The following is a 17,537-nucleotide window of genomic DNA, read 5'->3' on the forward strand; positions in this document are numbered from 1 at the left end:
TATTCTATTTACGACAGTCATGTATAGTACGGGTGCCCTGTCGGTGAACTGCTTTGATTATGGAAAGAATATGTGCCCGAGAATATGAACGTGTTATAAAACAATTACAGCCCAATTTTATTCGTGCACCGGTAGACGTCATATTACCCCTCACTCTCTGTTATGCAGCAATCATTTCCCTCTGCTGTCAGCCTCGGGAAAACTGATATGACATCTACTGGCGGCCCTCATGGCCAGAGAATAACTGTATGATAGTGCCTTCTAACTAGTGCACTATGATGATTGATGTAACTTTTCTTTCAAGCTGTCGTTCATCCACGAGCCCGTCGACAGACCACATACAAATTTCCGAATGTTAAAAATCTATTAACACTTTGTAATGGCATGGATCGCAAGAAGCCCATTTGTGAATACAAAGTAATGCGTTGAGCGCTGACAATCACATGTCCAAATCGTTTTAAATTCCAAAAGAGTTTACTCAAAATGACTATTTGAACATATGTATGACCGTATTTGGGCTCAAGTTTTTCATCATTAGCCCTCATGACTGAGTTCACAGTGATTTCCCTGATGTACTGTAGCTTTATACTTGATCAGTACCAAGAAACATTAAAGACCACGCAATTGTATGGTAGACTCTAAGACAGAAATATCTGGAAAATGTAGCTGTGGACACCTTCCTTTCCGTAGCGTGTACAGATATAGAATTTAAACACATAGTTAGCACCTAGTTTTATTAATTGAAATGTGACGACGCCAACAGAATGCGTGAAAAGAATACACATGGGAAAACACGTACATCAACGTACAACAACGCGAAGTATGATAGCTTCAGAACGTTAGGGAGATGTAACATAAGGACAAATGTTAAGGAGATCGTGAGATGACACGAAACTCGTAAATCGTACATCGTTGTGAGACGTTTCTTTTTACAGTATCGCTGATTGAGAGCTTACTTTAAGGCAAAAATATCATGACTTCAGAAAATAGAGGAGGTAGGTTGGACCTTTTTATTCTATATTTATTTACTTATTTTCGTTTGGTGGGAGAAATTGCTTCGACCCTAAGGCAATATACTCGTTGATCAAACTATTTCTGTGATAGTTTGATGAGGTGTAAAGAACCAAATGAAGACATTTGTATGTGAAGAACGCAATATGCAGACTATACGGTCTAAATTCAACTTACCGTCTTAAAAGCCGTAAGAAAGATTAACCTAAGGTATTTTGGCAAGAACATTTACATGGGGGCGGGGGGGGAGGGGGGAGAAGCAAATTAATACCATTTTTACCTTTTTGAATGTGACTTTTTGTTGCTAAAATTTACATGATAAGAGAAGTAAATTCTCACCAGTTAAAACAACTTTTAGAATATAAAAATAAATGTTTACGGTTGCCGGCTTACAATCGGTCGGTTGTTCCAGTTATCGGTAACACATACTTTTTTATTTGGCCTTACAACTAGTGTGGTCATTACGACGATCGAAATACATACTACAGCAGAGGCGATGACATTGAATGAAAGCTGTTGTAGTATAGGGTTGCTCGTTAAAGAGTTACCCTTAAAATAGCATCAGAAAAGAAAATATAGAATCATACAGAGGGACATCAATTGTCAAAAGAAATGTGTAATTCATAGAGATTTGATAGGTTGCAATTCCAAAATTATAATGACCTGATTCATCAAAAAGGGACAAGTTTGTCAATATGTAACGAACATATTATCGAACATCAGCAATTATTCTAATGCTGACATTTTCTATGCAGCTGTATATATGTATATGTCGTGCATGTATATGTCGTGAAAAAAGAACAGGTCAGAGATTTGTATGCACTTTATAGTTACCTTATTACCGCTTTCAATGTTACTTCGTTGAATGTAGATTGCAGTACAGTAACGACTCACAAGAATTGTCACAGTATGTTTTAGAACGTATTTCAAAACAGGTATTTTCTAACATCGCCCTTATTCAATTTGTTCAGAATGGTAACCCAGCATTAAAAAGATCATTGAATCAAATTTCTGTTAAAGTAATGATTGTGGCTTGATAACTACTACGTAGTCGGACAGAAACACGAAGCTTAGAAAGTCAGGTTTTTGAAACTTTAATGGCTCGGGGTTTCTTAGATATAAATTGTGTATGATTGAACCGAGCTAGTGTATCCAATTCGGTATGACCATGCGGTTCAAAAAGTGTCTAAGGTGTGTGATTGAGGATGGTGACATGCATGTAGTCTGATTCGGCTTTGTGAATGTGATTTGTGCTGCCTGTCCGTGATTCTATCAATTACCATGAGTATAGCGCGTTGTTTGCTTGGAATTCAAGGCACAGATTAACATTCGTGGAATACAATTTGAGTTTATAGTTGAACTTAGGGAGACTGATTTTACAAAACATATCAAATTAGAGAATTGACAGACATTATGTTTGCCATGGCTTGGATTATGATGAAGTCATGATTGCAGATATATTATTTAGGTTTATAATTAAATTATTTCTAAAGGTACCCCTATCCCCACTTATGGTTAGATGCATGTCATGTGCTCATAATTGCATTTAAATATTTAGTTTACGTGAATTATTTAGTTTACTCTATCTCTGCTTTTGCTTGGATATTTCTGGCTTAATTTGATATAAGAATTTTATCTAAGTGTGTGCGTGAATTTGTGTGTAAGTGGCTAACATTCCGTCATTTTTATACACTCGCAGCGTTTGTAGCTTGAGTGGGTAGGCATATGTTATCTGTCTGTCTGTCTGTCTGTCTGTCTGTCTGTCTGTCTGTCTGTCTGTCTGTCTGTCTGTCTGTCTGTCTGTCTGTCTGTCTGTCTGTCTGTCTGTCCGTCCGTCCGTCCGTCCGTCCGTCCGTCCGTCCGTCCGTCCGTCCGTCCGTCCGTCCGTCCGTCCGTCCGTCCGTCTGTCTGTCATAGCTTCCTCAAGAATCATGCATTCAAATGAAATGAGCTTTGATGTACATGTTTTTCTCATCGGTTATGTAGAATTAGTGCTGAGTAAAATTCGTCAATACCTATCACCATTATTTTCATACAATGTACATTATTTGTTGTTTAAGCGATCTACCTTCCCCTGGGGATGGTATACCCAATGTTTTGACCACCTGACGACATATACACACACGAGCCTGTACGTATACATGCACTGTCTACTGCACTGTGTCTGTACTTCAGCGGAGACAAGGTCGACATCACGAAACCCTGTCACATAGTGCTGATTTACATACAACCTAAACATGTTTTTGAATCCTAATGTCCAGGATAATTACTCAACATGTCACCACATTGTGACATTATCATTATCATATTATACTACCATATGACTGAGCTGTTTATGTGAAATGCAAATCAGTAAGTAGTGATCATGAATTGGCATATTAGACCACCAGATGGCTGAATTTTGGGGTAAACAAGTCTATGAATGATGTAAACAGTCCAAGGACACTGATGAACTGCATAATTCTGTCTGACAGAAACCTGAGACTAGGTTGTAGTATATAAAAGCTTAATGTTGGAGTCCTCTAAGGAGAAATTCTGAACTCTAACCTGATTGCTAGCTCAACATTGACTGTGTGGAACGGAACATTTCATCAATGTGTGAACAGTCATCAATATATCTACGATTTGCATCGTTTTTTGTGTTTGTCTTACGTACATGTATTAACGGGCTGGTACTAAGTCCACACTTCGACACAAAAAGATTTTTACACCGAACTCTGTGAGTAGTTTCATTATTTACCACAGCAAGCCATCAGTATAGTTAAGTATGTGTACTCTAGTTCCTGCTCATAGATACAATCGACCGCTACTTAACTTCTAATTATTGATATTTCAAAAGAATTTCAGAGAATGTATTTGTTGTCTGTTCAAAAGAAAATAATACTCCAGTTACTGCACATGCACCCCCATATTGAGTACCCTTATTGCATATTGCTTTATTATATCATAACCCCCATCACATAGTAAAGACTCGGCGTGACCAGACTTGTTTATTAAGTAAAAAACTATTACGGTGTGTCTCGTCTTCTCGCTGATAACAGCATAACCATTCTGATTAACTAGATACCCCACTGCTACACAGTATTCGTTGGTCTATATGTAAAGTACAGTATCACTGCGTCATCTTTTGTAGTGGTTGGTACAGAACGATATCTTTACTTCCTGTTGCATTCCCTAGGAAGCCGCTTCAGATATCACATCACTACATCTATTTATTACATACTGGTTATTTTGAGTAAAACTGTTTTTCATGTTTTACCGAAACCCTTTTCGAAAGAAATGGAAATGGAAATCTGCTGTTACTCTAGAGACATAAATGTTTACTATCACAGTGAGACCTGTGATAGGAGGTAGACACCGACCGTCCCAAGAGTAGTAGCAAGTACTATATACCATCATTGAAATTATGGATAGGTTCCGATACGCGTCTTCTTAGTTTCTTTGACGAATTTTGTTTTGACCGTTTGCACAACAAGCGCGAAGACCAGACGCCCACGACTTTTTTCTAGAGCATGAACGGAATGCAATTAAAATCATAAAACCTGAAACGAAACGTTGTCTGGCTTGAGAGAAATCTTACCGACAGGGTAACTTGTTATCGTCTTGCTCAACAAAAATTTGACTAACCAATGATACATGAGTGAATCTCTGCTGTTAAATGGTTTTGAAAACTGTGCACTTTCGAATTAGCATACCTACCATTATGATATTATAGCATTATCTGTCTGCATCTGCCTGTTTGTCTTACTGTCTGTCTGTCTCTGACACACACACACACACACACACACACACACACATTCTCTCCCCTTCCCTCCCCCCCCTCTCTCTCTCTCTCTCTCTCTCTCTCTCTCTCTCTCTCTCTCTCTCTCTCTCTCTCTCTCTCTCTCTCTCTCTCTCTCTCTCTCTCTCGCTCTCGTTCTCTCTTTCCTTTCCGTTCCGTTCGTCCATGTTCTTATGTCGACAGTTGTAACATATGTGAGAATGTTCAGGCCATACATGATGGTATAGACAAAAATCGATCATGTCAATAAATGAAGGGAGTTCATTCACTTCGCTGGAGCAAATGGACCACAGGAAACTGCATAAACATAAATTACACCTTCAACGTATGAAATGATGTGTTTTGATAAATGGCGCCTTATTGCCCTTTAATTGGTTTTCACCCCCGACTACAATTACCCTTTATTACCAGGTTTTATTTCATTTTATTGTTTTTGATTCATGAGAGTTTATGTTTTACGATGACAAAAGTTATTGGGTTAAATGCACCCACGTTATTGATTATAATTCATTGAATAGAAAGCTTTTAAATTATTGGAGTTGTTTGACTGTTTACAGGTAGTTTATCGACTTAAAATCATAAAATTTAGTACATAAAATGAAATGAAATGTAACAGGCTATTCTGTGGGTTAGTTACTGATTATCAATGCTATTGGTTCCTACGGTTGCAGAAATTGCTATTGTGACGTTATGAGGTTATTCAGACATAGACCTCTTTTTGTAGTTTGTAATCTGTTAAATTTATTGAATAATTCAGACTATTTCTACGCTAACTATCGCCAAAACCTATTAACAACAGCTGGACGAGAATGCTAACGACAAAACATAGACCCTCAACAACATTGGTGGAGGGTCTATGACAAAACAGACCTACGTACATCTGTATTCTATGTTCAATGATCGATACAACGGATTTCGATTGAGTAACACAATCACCCAATATAGCAACAACGTCATTGCTTGTTGTTTGAACCACGTTCACGTAAAAATTGGATCAGCGGTAAAAAATCAAAGTGCACAACTAAAATTTGATGATGATAAATAAATACTATGTATACAACTTGTGTACTGCATTGCACACGGTTTCATACACATCGATCATTCCATAGCTTTTATAAATCAAATCACACTCATGTAATTCTATGCATTTGAATGGTGAAATCTGAAAACTCAATTTTAACAGAATGTCTTATTGTATGGTAACCCTCCATCGAATTTCACTTAAAGTATTAACCCGTCTTTTGAGGATGTTAAAAGTACATTCCACTGATTCATGTTATCAATGAAAGTTTAAATGTGATTTATTAGAGTGACCTCATTTCTCCAGCTAAAATGACCTGATTTAGTCATTGTGTTGATCAATACTTTATAGACAAGTCTTCTAAAAGACATAGGTCCCAAGTACATTTTTGTATTTAAAATGTTTATTTTCAAATATGGCTGCCATGCAGTCAAGAGTTGTATTATATATAAAGGAAAATATGGCCGCCATTCGGGAATGCTTGGTGCAATCAGAAAATAAAGGTATACACATCCTTGATCATATAAACGTAATTTATGACTACTAATTTAAGTTTGGTTATATTTCGCTCGTTCTTTGATAGAGATACAGCTGCAACCGAATGAACGAATGGACAGACAGACGGACGGACTGACTGACTGACTGACGAACAAACAAACAAACAAACAGCCAGACGGACGGACGGACAGAGGGATGGATGGACGGACGGACGGACTGACAGACAGACACAGACGCAACCCAATGTAACAACCACTTTCAAGTTTTGCCTGTTCGGGGTTATTCAAATATTCCAGACGAAAATTAATGAAGCATAGAAGCAAAAGTATTACATACTGTAATTTGCACTTACAGTCTCTACTTTAGTTGATTGCACTTTTGTGTTTCAGTCGTTTTTACATTCTACCAACTTACTATTATTGTCACTCTGACATGATATCCAGAAACAAAAAATATTCCGATCACGTAGTGGTTCGAAAGGTTTTTAAATTGCGAAGTAATCCAATTAAACTTGATTCAACGACGTTTAAAGTTGACATCACTCATCATTCGGCGTTATGTCAAGTCAAGGTAACCTCACTTTAGACGTCCGTCTTCGTATCCACTCGAGCAGTGTTGCTAAAAGTCACGACCCCTTTCTAGTAGATAACAATGTTAGTGATCAAGAATCTTGGTAGTAACGTTGGTTTATTAAGGAACCATACAGAAATACTGTAAAAAACGTGTGTCTTGTGACTAAATGTCATGGGCGTTTATGACAATTTCAAAATCGTTCCCTTTTTGGCATTTTTTAATAACAAGCTACTCAGTGAATATCAAGAAATGGCTTTTAACGATACAGCATCCATGAATAACGTTAATTTAAAATGTCGTCTTAAATTTTTTACCATGAAAATAGGGAAATAAAACCACCCGTAAACTGTTTCTCATCTTTGCATGATTCTTGCATGAATCTTGTGGATTACGTCTTGAATCACGTCCTGGATTACGTCGATGATATAGAGATGGAATCTGTGGCCGGTGTTATCATAAATTTATGCAGATGGCGGTCTTGCGGAAATGGTTTCTATGACAACTTCAACCAGGAAAACATTAACACGATATTTAAAAACAAGTTATTTTCAGAACATGTTAACCACTTCTCACCCCTTCGTATTCATTTATCTTCAATTTTGCTTGCTTCTTTATTTAGCATCCTGAAACTGACTGATAGACTTTTTACGATTGCAAATGTACAAAAATGTAGGTTCCTTGTAGTGAATCAAATTTGCCAAACATACTTATTATATCTCGCGTCTCTGAGTCTGCAAAATGTCTAATGACGGAATAATAGAAATTTTTACTACTTTAGCTGAAATATCATTACATTGATAACAAGAATAGGTCTACAGCTTGTATATGAATAATTGTTGGACGTTTCAAGAGAATCCATAAGCCAGCATGTTTCGTATGTCTCCCATGACTTTTGTAATAAATAACGTAAACAAATTACGACACTGATAATATATATGCATATAAAAAGGATACAATTTTGATCTCACTGCGAACACAACTCAACATCACAGTCACATTGCCAAGTCCGATTAGACAATAAATATATGGGCATTATCTTTGTTATGGGTTTTTAATTTTCTATCAAAAGATATATGTGAATTTATTAAACAAATTAATCTTTCACTATATTGCGTCATTTCAAAATAGAAACTTCCTACGTGTATAACACGCGTACTCTTAGAAGAGTAGATGTTAGCTGCCAGTCACGTGACGTCAGTGATTGAAAACACACCATGCAATCAATTAAAATTGAGTAGCGGTAATTAAAGATGCCTCATCTATCACCAATCAGTTATAATATCTATATAAAATCAAATCAGACCGATGGATCTGACTACAAGAAAATTACAACTGACAGTTCAACATTTAAGTGAAATACACCCCTTTCAAGTTACCGTTCAGCTTCACTGTTTGATACATAATCACACAGAAACCAATAAAAACTGCACATGCTACACTTTAAAATAGCAAGATCTGAATGAATACAATTTCTTGTCACATTTTGTCTAATTGAAATGAACTACAGTGCCAGCATGCCTGCATCAAATGCAAAAATCAAAACATTGGCGCCCGCGTGTCTGCGTCTATTTGCAGTCCATTTATTGGTTCATTTCATAATACACAAAATGTAGCAAGAGATTGCCATCTTGTTATCTCAGTGTAGAATATGCAGTTTCTCAATAGTTTCTTTGCACGTGTATCAAACAGAGGCTGAGAACGGTAACAGGAAACTGGCTGCATAGATTTTGACGATTTGAATTCACATTTTGATGACACTCTTACGACCAAATAACTTCAGGTTTGCAACAATACAAAAACTAGTTGTCCCGTAAGACATTTAAATTGTTCTTGTCTTAGCTAGAGAAATAGACAAAAATGGTGTTTCGAAAAGCTGTAACTTCGATGGTAAGGCATACATAGGAACACTTCAGAAGGTTTTGAATTTTACAGACGAAGTATGTCAATTTCACAAATTTCTGGGAAAATGGCACTAGAAACGTCCTTTTTACATATTTTCAAAAACCAGAGCTGATGTTTCTTTCGGACACTGCGAAATACAAAGAATATAACAGCTAACCAGCCAGAGCCAAAAACAACTGTCAACACATCATACCCACCTGTTCACACTGGCCTGTGAACGAAAGGTTAAACTTGAAAGCATGTACACCTTTCGACAGTAAAGTCACCATTTCCTTTCTTAATACTTAGATTTTTCTTACAAAGTATAACAATTAATATTTCCATGTTCTATATATGCAAATACAGCTGATGACAACGTTGATTGCAATAATCTACGTCTAGCGAAAACCGCGTTGAGAGAAATGTAAAACATTCTAGTATATTTTTAGTGCACATTTTATTTTCTCCAGAAGTACTTTATATCCCTTTGTTCACTCCTGTATTGGCGTAGTGACGTAAAACATGTTGCTGGACTAATTTAATTTCTGTAAAAAAACGGTTTCCGTACGACAGCTACAAACGACACGCGACGGACATAAACATGATGTAGTGCTTCATTGTATAGTTCTTACTAGCAGTGTGAACAGTATTAACGTAAATTGAGATTTATAGCTCTGATGTAATTAGAGTCTTGACTATCATAAAAGTTGCAAAAAGCAAAAATAAACAAATCGATTAAAAAATATCCCTAAGAATGGCAATAATAAAAGAACTTTTATGAAAAAAAAGATCAATCATGTCTTGTATTATTTTGATTTAAGAGTGCATGATACTGTAACGGTCACATACTCTCTAGTGATATCCCATTTTGCCATACGTCAGCGTATATCTACAATACAAACCAGGTGATTTGAACAAATTGTCGTCTGGCTCAACAAAAATCTTACCATAAACACGGCTTCTTTTAATTGTCTGGTGTGACAAAAATCTCACAAACATTGCTACCTTTTCGCATGAACTACTGTTATCTTAGCATATCGTTGCCAAATCATAAACATTGTAACAAATTGAATGTATACTTTTTTCAGGCATGCCAATGGATTAAAATGTAACAATTATACTTCAATTTTCGTCGTACCAGACGATAAAATGTAGCGATGTTAATAACATTATTGTCGAATCAGTGAACACAATGTAGCAATATTAGTCAAAAATGTGCTGGGCAAGACGGCGATTTGCTTCAATGTAATTGCCTTTCACTGTATCAAATATGAATAAATATGGTGTTTATTAAAATCAAAACCTTTCAAGGCCAATTACAAATACATACAATTTTTTTCCTTTTTTATACTGAGTGTGCTTTCATTTAAACAATTTTTCAGCTTCAATCGAACAAAAAGAAAAGTGCTTAAGAGCAATTTAGTGTTAATCCGTCTATTGTCAACTTGATGGTATTGCCATATTGTGTTAATGACAGGTGAGCGACAGAGAATGTGCTGAATCATATTGACGTTGACTGGAACACGACTGTCTCGCATTAATGGATATTCCGTTATTATTCGCAATATTCCGGTGGTGTCTTTAAATTCCACAAATGCCCTATATGATAAAAATTGATTTTATATCATATCTTTCCATCAATATGAGATCTTTCTTTGGTTGAGAACATTATATAATAACTAGTGAATAAGTATCGCAATTGGAGATAAAATTGGTAACGGTTGTTTAATTGTTTTGTTTGGAATAAAGCGTTGATCGTAATGTGAGTATACATTACGTTATTATAACAGTAAGTTGTGAGTCTTAAGTTAAATCGAAGTATTCAGGTTTTTTACCCCTAACTGTATTAAAGTTGCACTTGTAACTGGAAGTTTTTTTTTATCAGAAAACCAACAACATATTCACTGAAAATTGTTAAAATACCAATAATTAGACATTTTACATGTCAATTCGAGGTCTATTTTAACTATAAGTAGTATAGTGATAAGTTGAAATCGTGATTCACTGGGGGGCGTTGATTTTTTGGTACGGACTGAAAAATCAATTTGATTGGATTCCTCGTACGATACTATGTGTACGGCTACACAAATACGTTTACTCACAGATGATTCAATACTCTGCAGGGTGTAGAATATTATGGGTAAGTCATTATATATAACAACACATTTATTTAAAAAAAAAAAACCAACATTCCAGTTGCAGCTTCAATGGCTGATTTTATTATGAACAGTCACTTTAGAAACAATAATCAATAGAAAATAACGCAATAAATCAAAATTGTTCTTAGCTCCAACCAAGTAATTAACGGCACATTGAATTTGTCATTATCATTTCATCAGTGTCTGTAATGTCATTTCTTGTCGGTAATTACCTATTTTCTAATGTAAATGAGAAATGACATGTGATTTCAAGTTAATTAATGTGGATGGACAGTTTCTCTTTTTCTGTCGGATCAATTTTTCTTCTTCTAAATCTCATGAAGGTTGTGATACGTTAGCGTTAGAGGTGTCAAGTTGATGAAAGCAGACTCTTGTGTGTAGAAATATCAAAGGACCAAGAAAAACATAAGCTAAGGAACTACTGTGTATAAACTTTTCTTAATATGATAGTGAGAAATATGAAAAATAAACATTAATGTGAATTATTTTATTGAAATTCATATTGAAACTAATAAGAGAGACATTTTGACAAATTGGTGTCGTTTTTATCTGAGGGACTCTACTTTGATAGTTTGTTGTTTTTTCATGCCAAATTAAACGCTGAGGTTGTTGGCATATTGCATATACGTTTCTGTATTTGGTAACATAACAGGACACTCAATGTTTACGGTTGGTTTAGCACACTATCATCTTTCTATATTTATGTGTCGATTTCAGTTGTTCATTTCCATTCATTTCATAGAGTAAATACAAACCTAATATCAAGAAAGCCTATACTTTATACTATATTATAATATGTAAATCATAGTTATATGACTGCAGAAACGGAAATTAATCTTTTTCTCGAAATAATAGCTGTTGACCGACCTCACCAATAATCAATTATTTCATCAGTTCGCAAATCAGTTAACTCTCTCCATAAATCATTATTAGTTGATATGAAAGTGTTCGCTCATTTCAAGATATGATGAGAATAATACACAGATGTTGATCATTAAAAAAAATGATGGAAACGGAAAATGAAATGAATGTATTTCAGTTGTTTAATCTATTTCACGGCTTTTGTATGGTCGAATGGAACGAAAGAAGTGCAAATATAGAAACTTTTCATTACTGAAAGCAAATTGGGAGCCTCGATCTGGATTTAATCACACTGGCAGTTATACATAAAAGCTTGCAACGCTGTACGAATGTTAGAACAACCCTCGCCGAGCTCAGCGTCTTTAAGGAGCAACACATTGAGTGCAATTTGATTTTACGATCGTGCGTGTCGTTAGTGAAGTAAACACACGTCGTCACCAGTTCTCCATTGTTTTGTTTTTACATATAGGAACCCGTACACGTTCCGCTTAGAGGTTCGGGGATGTACATCGTAACGGATACGTCAACTGCTTCAACGTACACTTAGAAGTAAGTTTATATTACTTTACGCTGATGATTTCCCGGAGGTCTTCTAATCTGTGTCCTTCGCCGGATTAAATTCTGATCTTTTAATTTGTTCATATTTCGACCCAATACATGTGTATACGTGTAAAACGACAAGCAATAGACTTAAAAGGGTATTCACCAGCCATTCTGATTGTTAAAAACCTACATTCAATTACAGAAATACGCGATTAAACAGAAAGTCGTTTTGTAATTACGCAAATTTTGGTTGTTTTGAAACCCCTGTTCTAAGTATTTGATAAATTGAAAAACTGCCAAACTAGAAACGTGATCAATAGTAAGGGCATACAATGTACATGTTGTATGATATGATAGTGTGGGAAACACACCTTACTTGTGTATCAAAACTTCGCATGACATGAGGGAAGAGCAGTTGAACAACTAACAACTGGTGACATATTGGATGAGCTTGTTATTTACAGCTGACTCTAACAAAGCTTGTTTGATGCGATTGCACGAAATTGTTTGCTATTCAAAAGGCTGGTTTGATCACTATGCTATGTATAACATATATTGTGTTCCGTATTAACATATGCCACGTTCTGTTACCCGCATTGAAATACACAGTCACGGAGTTTTGACGCTCTTCATATTTTCGATTTATTTTTATCAGACAGATTTAACAATAACTTTGAGTAATCTATCCAGGAGGCAAATCAGTGAAATGTAGATGAACAGACCAAGGATGACTGTTTTGGATTAGATGTTAACGCTCTTTGGCATAAACTTGTAATTTTGCGACATTGTTGAGAAGACTAGATCATGGATTCCAACAGTAGTGAAAGCAACAGGACACTGGAAGACTCAAATATCACTACTCGTGGATATCCCGACATCTCTATTTATCTGTACAGCAAAGATCAGGAAATACTCATCACCATAGTGATGCCGATTCTTCTCATCATGGGTGTTATCTTAAACTTCGCCTTCTTATTTGTTGTGGCCAGAATCACATCAATGCGAACAATTACCAACTATTACTTGGTCAATCTCGCCATAGCTGACATACTCTACATCACGTTTGCAGTCTCCGATAAGTTGATACGGTATTACGACTCACCGCTTGTCATTGATCAGAGTGCTATTGGCGAAGTTGGCTGTATGGTCGTTAATGGTACCGTTGATGTGTGTTACTATGTATCTCTCTTCACAGTAACGCTGTTCACTATAGAGCGGTTTACAGCCATCATGTTTCCATTAAAAGCACAAGTGTTGACCAGCAAGAAGAGAACCACTATTTTAATTGTACTAATTTGGGTCTTTGGCATCGGGGTTAGTGTGCCAGCTATATTAGGCAACGGTCAATGGTCAGAGTACAATGTAAAAGCCATCGGATGGCCACAAGAAGTCGGTGACGTTGTTCTCCCTGAATCTTTTCACACCTGTTATTCGGCCAATGCTAAACTGGCTTATGCGGCCCAAGCTATCAATGTTTTCCCCTTTTTCTCCTCTATGATCGTTGTGGCCATTCTGAATTTGATAATCTGCATCAAAATCAGTCGAGGTAATAAACAACTTGGCGACTCTCAACGTACCCAAAGTAGCATCAAAGCCAGAAATCAAGTTGTACGTATGTTAGTAGTCACCAGTATGTTATTTTTTGTCTTGTTATTTCCATTTGAATTCGCTGCATTTGTGCCTATCTTGGATCCAGACAGTAGATATGGAATTATTCCTAAAGAAATCTACCATACATGGGCACAGGTAGCTCGTATTCTTTCTTATCTAAATTCTGTTATCAACCCAATTATATACAACGCCATGAGTGAACGCTACAGGAAAGCCTTCCTTGCTGCATTCCTTTGCATGGTTGCCAGTAAGTCAAACAGTAAAAGTTCGGCGTACGCAACGCGTACTACAAGTGCCAGTGTGTACAGCAAGTCAGACAGTCAGAAAAAGAAGAGAGTCGGTGACGATATTCCCATCGAACCAGTATCGGTTGACAGCGTTCGTATTCATACTGAAGACACGGTGGTTGGATATAGTCAACAATAAAGCTTAGCGCAATATTCGTGACGTCATTAAAAGCTGATAGACAGTGATTTTATCTTTAAATTTATAGCTTTACACATTTTTCAAAAGTAGTAACGTGAAGGTAATAGGTATGATGTTATTGTGTGAACATAACATTGATGACATTTCGCTTGAAAGTAAATACATCTATATTACTAGTGATCATACAACTTGGTTAACTTGCCATTATTACTGTATAATTCGACCACTCACTTAAAATTTAAGAAAAAACGTACACAAAACCTAATAGTATTTGAATTGACATTCTTTGTCGTCCTCGCACAAGATAAATGCTACTCAGTCAGCAAGCAGTATACTATTAGGTAGATTAAGTGTAAGACATATTCCTAATTATATTGTATCATTGTGAAGTGAATGTTAATTTACTTAATTGACTTATATATTAGTATCACTTGGATGAGGGTGATTGTCTGTGTGCTGTTCCCTCGAGGGAAATTTGTCCTTTATATACGAAATTAATTCTCCCGTCTGAAAACAATTGTTCTACTCCAGGTATTCTGTACCCATCCATGTGTATCAAATTAATTCATATTTTACACATGTAAGTTTGACGTTTGACGGATATCATCTCTTTTTAAAAAAGATGTAAAAGTCAACGTACATAAACAACTCCCACATGAATACATCCATAGCGATGCCAAGACAACATTAAGCTTATTGGTTATTTTAATCTATCACTGGCTTCGAATACCTTTAACGTGGCCATATGGCTGAAAACATATTTTTGGATTTTTAATTGATAAACTAACTGTACTATATTTTTCTACTTGCAAAATCTATAGATGTGGAATAAAACATATACCAATGTTTATAGAACTTTTTCTTTTCTTTTAGCTTATGATAATTTATTAAATTACCAACATGAACTTTATCGATGTTGTTTCACATGTTTTTCAAGTAGGGAATATGGTAAAATTGGTTTATCAATTAACAATCAAAAAATAAATGTCATCCATATGGTCGCTGTACGCAATATTTGACCTGGGTTGTGTGACTACAATTTGTCCTTTAATGCTTAAAATGCAACATAAATGGAAATAGGAAAGCTTTATCAATAAGTTATATATTTATTGCTGTAGTGCTACATACTCTGGTGTAGTGAGGTTTAAAACGAGGCAACCCAGGCCATATACATCGAAGGTAAACTTACTGCAATTTCTCCTTTGTTACATGGTAAAAGACTTCGACAGCGAATAAAACCTGACACATGAGGTAATATCAAAACAGATCAGGTTAAGAACTAAAGTGACGTAAATGATTACTTAATACATTTAAAATTTGTTCAAAGTTGAAATGTCCCCTGTCCTGTCCTGATATTGGTGATATACATTAACTAACAAGATAACCCTGTATATGTTAAAACTGCAACAAGTTGCAATCGTATATGTTCGCTGTAATAATAATTCCTACACGTTATACTGGTAAATACTACAATGGTCGCAAGATGGCGCTTGTTATGAGTGTAGTACCATTTTGGAGTATACTACCCTGATCCGTATGTCTCTGTAGCAAATTAAATTTTGAATCAATCAATGCTCCATTTCACCAGTAGAAGTATTACCATATAAGGTAAATATGTAAATACTGTCTTATTTCATTGAAGCACATGATGTTTTATAGTTATATTTTTTCTAAAGTATTGGTAAAGTAAAGTCAGACTCCGGGAATGAAACAGTTGAATTAGTAATACTTAATTAGCTAAATATATATTTATATACATTATATAATGTCTTTTGTTTACCTTTTTTGTATGCAAAATAATTTTCATTTACCTTACTTCTCCATAATGTATGATTTCTATATTCAACATTAATGTCTATAAATTATGATCTGTTCATGTTCTGGCATGCTTTCAATGGACTGTATATATATATATATATATATATATATATATATATATATATATATATATATATATATATATATATATATATACTTATAAAACCAGTTCAGTTTGAGCGACGTGTTTTCATCTCAAGTATGACAGAAAATGGAAGTATTTGTTAACACAGAACATCGTATCATGCATAAATATATAACATTATTATAATTCATTCAATTTTTTATTAACTCCAAATGTACACATGATTTACACTCGATATGTATAGTTATAGCAAAAGCAATTCTATCTCAGCTATTAAGACATCACGTTTTATCGTGTGAATAGAGATCATGATTATGAAATCAAGCCATACGTCGGTTATAAATCTGATGATAGATTTAAACGTCAAATTATCAATATCGTTAAAACAACGAAACTGTTTATTTTGAAATAGTAGTCTCCATATTGAACAATAACATGGAAATAAATACATTGTACCTCGCACTCGTCTGTGAAGATAACAATTTTGTCGCAACATTCATGAGAAAGAACAATTTACAATTAATGTAATGAATAATGTCATTCTTTAATTACAGCATTTATCTGATTTCAAAAATCGTCAGGAATCACATGTAGGCTATAGTAATTATAACGGACCATTAGGTCTAGTGTACATAACACTGGGGGTTGTTTTAGTCCTCAATTTCGAATTTATGATATCACCATTGGTCAGTGTAAATTAATCAATAAAATGTACTTCTTTGGTGGAAAATTCATATTTTTGTTGATGACTCGCACGATGAATAAATTAATCACATTAATTAATTACTGAATCAACCAATCAATGTAGTAAATCGATCTGTCAAAAACTGACAAACACGCTGATAAACCAAGTATTAATGTTAATGAATTTGCCGAGCTTTTAGGACGTTAATTAATTTTACGTTCTATGACGAGTGGCTATGTACTTCTTAATTGTAACTGTCATCATGGTTTGTTGACAATGCCGTGGATTACTACCCCGTGTTTGGAATAACATTATCAATAAAGGGAACTTAAACATAACCCTTGCGTCATCGTCTATCATTTCCATTTGCACGTGAAACCTGTCATAGGATTTCACACTTAGATGCGTATATATCACATGTATTGAGAAGTCGAGATATAATCAAGTTGATTATTTTTCAACCATCAGGCATTGTTTCGTTTACTCATTGAGACAAACCTTACAAAATATTGTGCAAACATTTTACATGTTGGCAACTTGATAGGAGAGAGAGAGAGAGAGAGAGAGAGAGAGAGAGAGAGAGA

The 17,537-nt window shown here is 35.2% G+C and overlaps 1 protein-coding gene across 1 annotated transcript in view; it reads left to right on the top strand.

The window, feature by feature from the left end:
• The window catches only part of LOC144439015 (neurotensin receptor type 1-like), a 37,744-nt gene extending 23,278 nt beyond the window's left edge, over positions 1-14,466 (top strand). The window contains exons 2-3 of the mRNA XM_078128255.1: positions 12,255-12,334; positions 12,984-14,466. Coding sequence (XP_077984381.1) covers positions 13,133-14,365 — 1,233 coding nt within the window. The 5' untranslated portion in view covers positions 12,255-12,334; positions 12,984-13,132 and the 3' untranslated portion in view covers positions 14,366-14,466. The remainder of the gene's footprint in view (positions 1-12,254; positions 12,335-12,983) is intronic.
• The last annotated feature ends 3,071 nt before the right edge of the window (positions 14,467-17,537 follow it).

The sequence above is a fragment of the Glandiceps talaboti genome, chromosome 8 (genome assembly GCF_964340395.1).
Source record: "Glandiceps talaboti chromosome 8, keGlaTala1.1, whole genome shotgun sequence".
NCBI classification, from domain to species: Eukaryota; Metazoa; Hemichordata; class Enteropneusta; family Spengelidae; genus Glandiceps; species Glandiceps talaboti.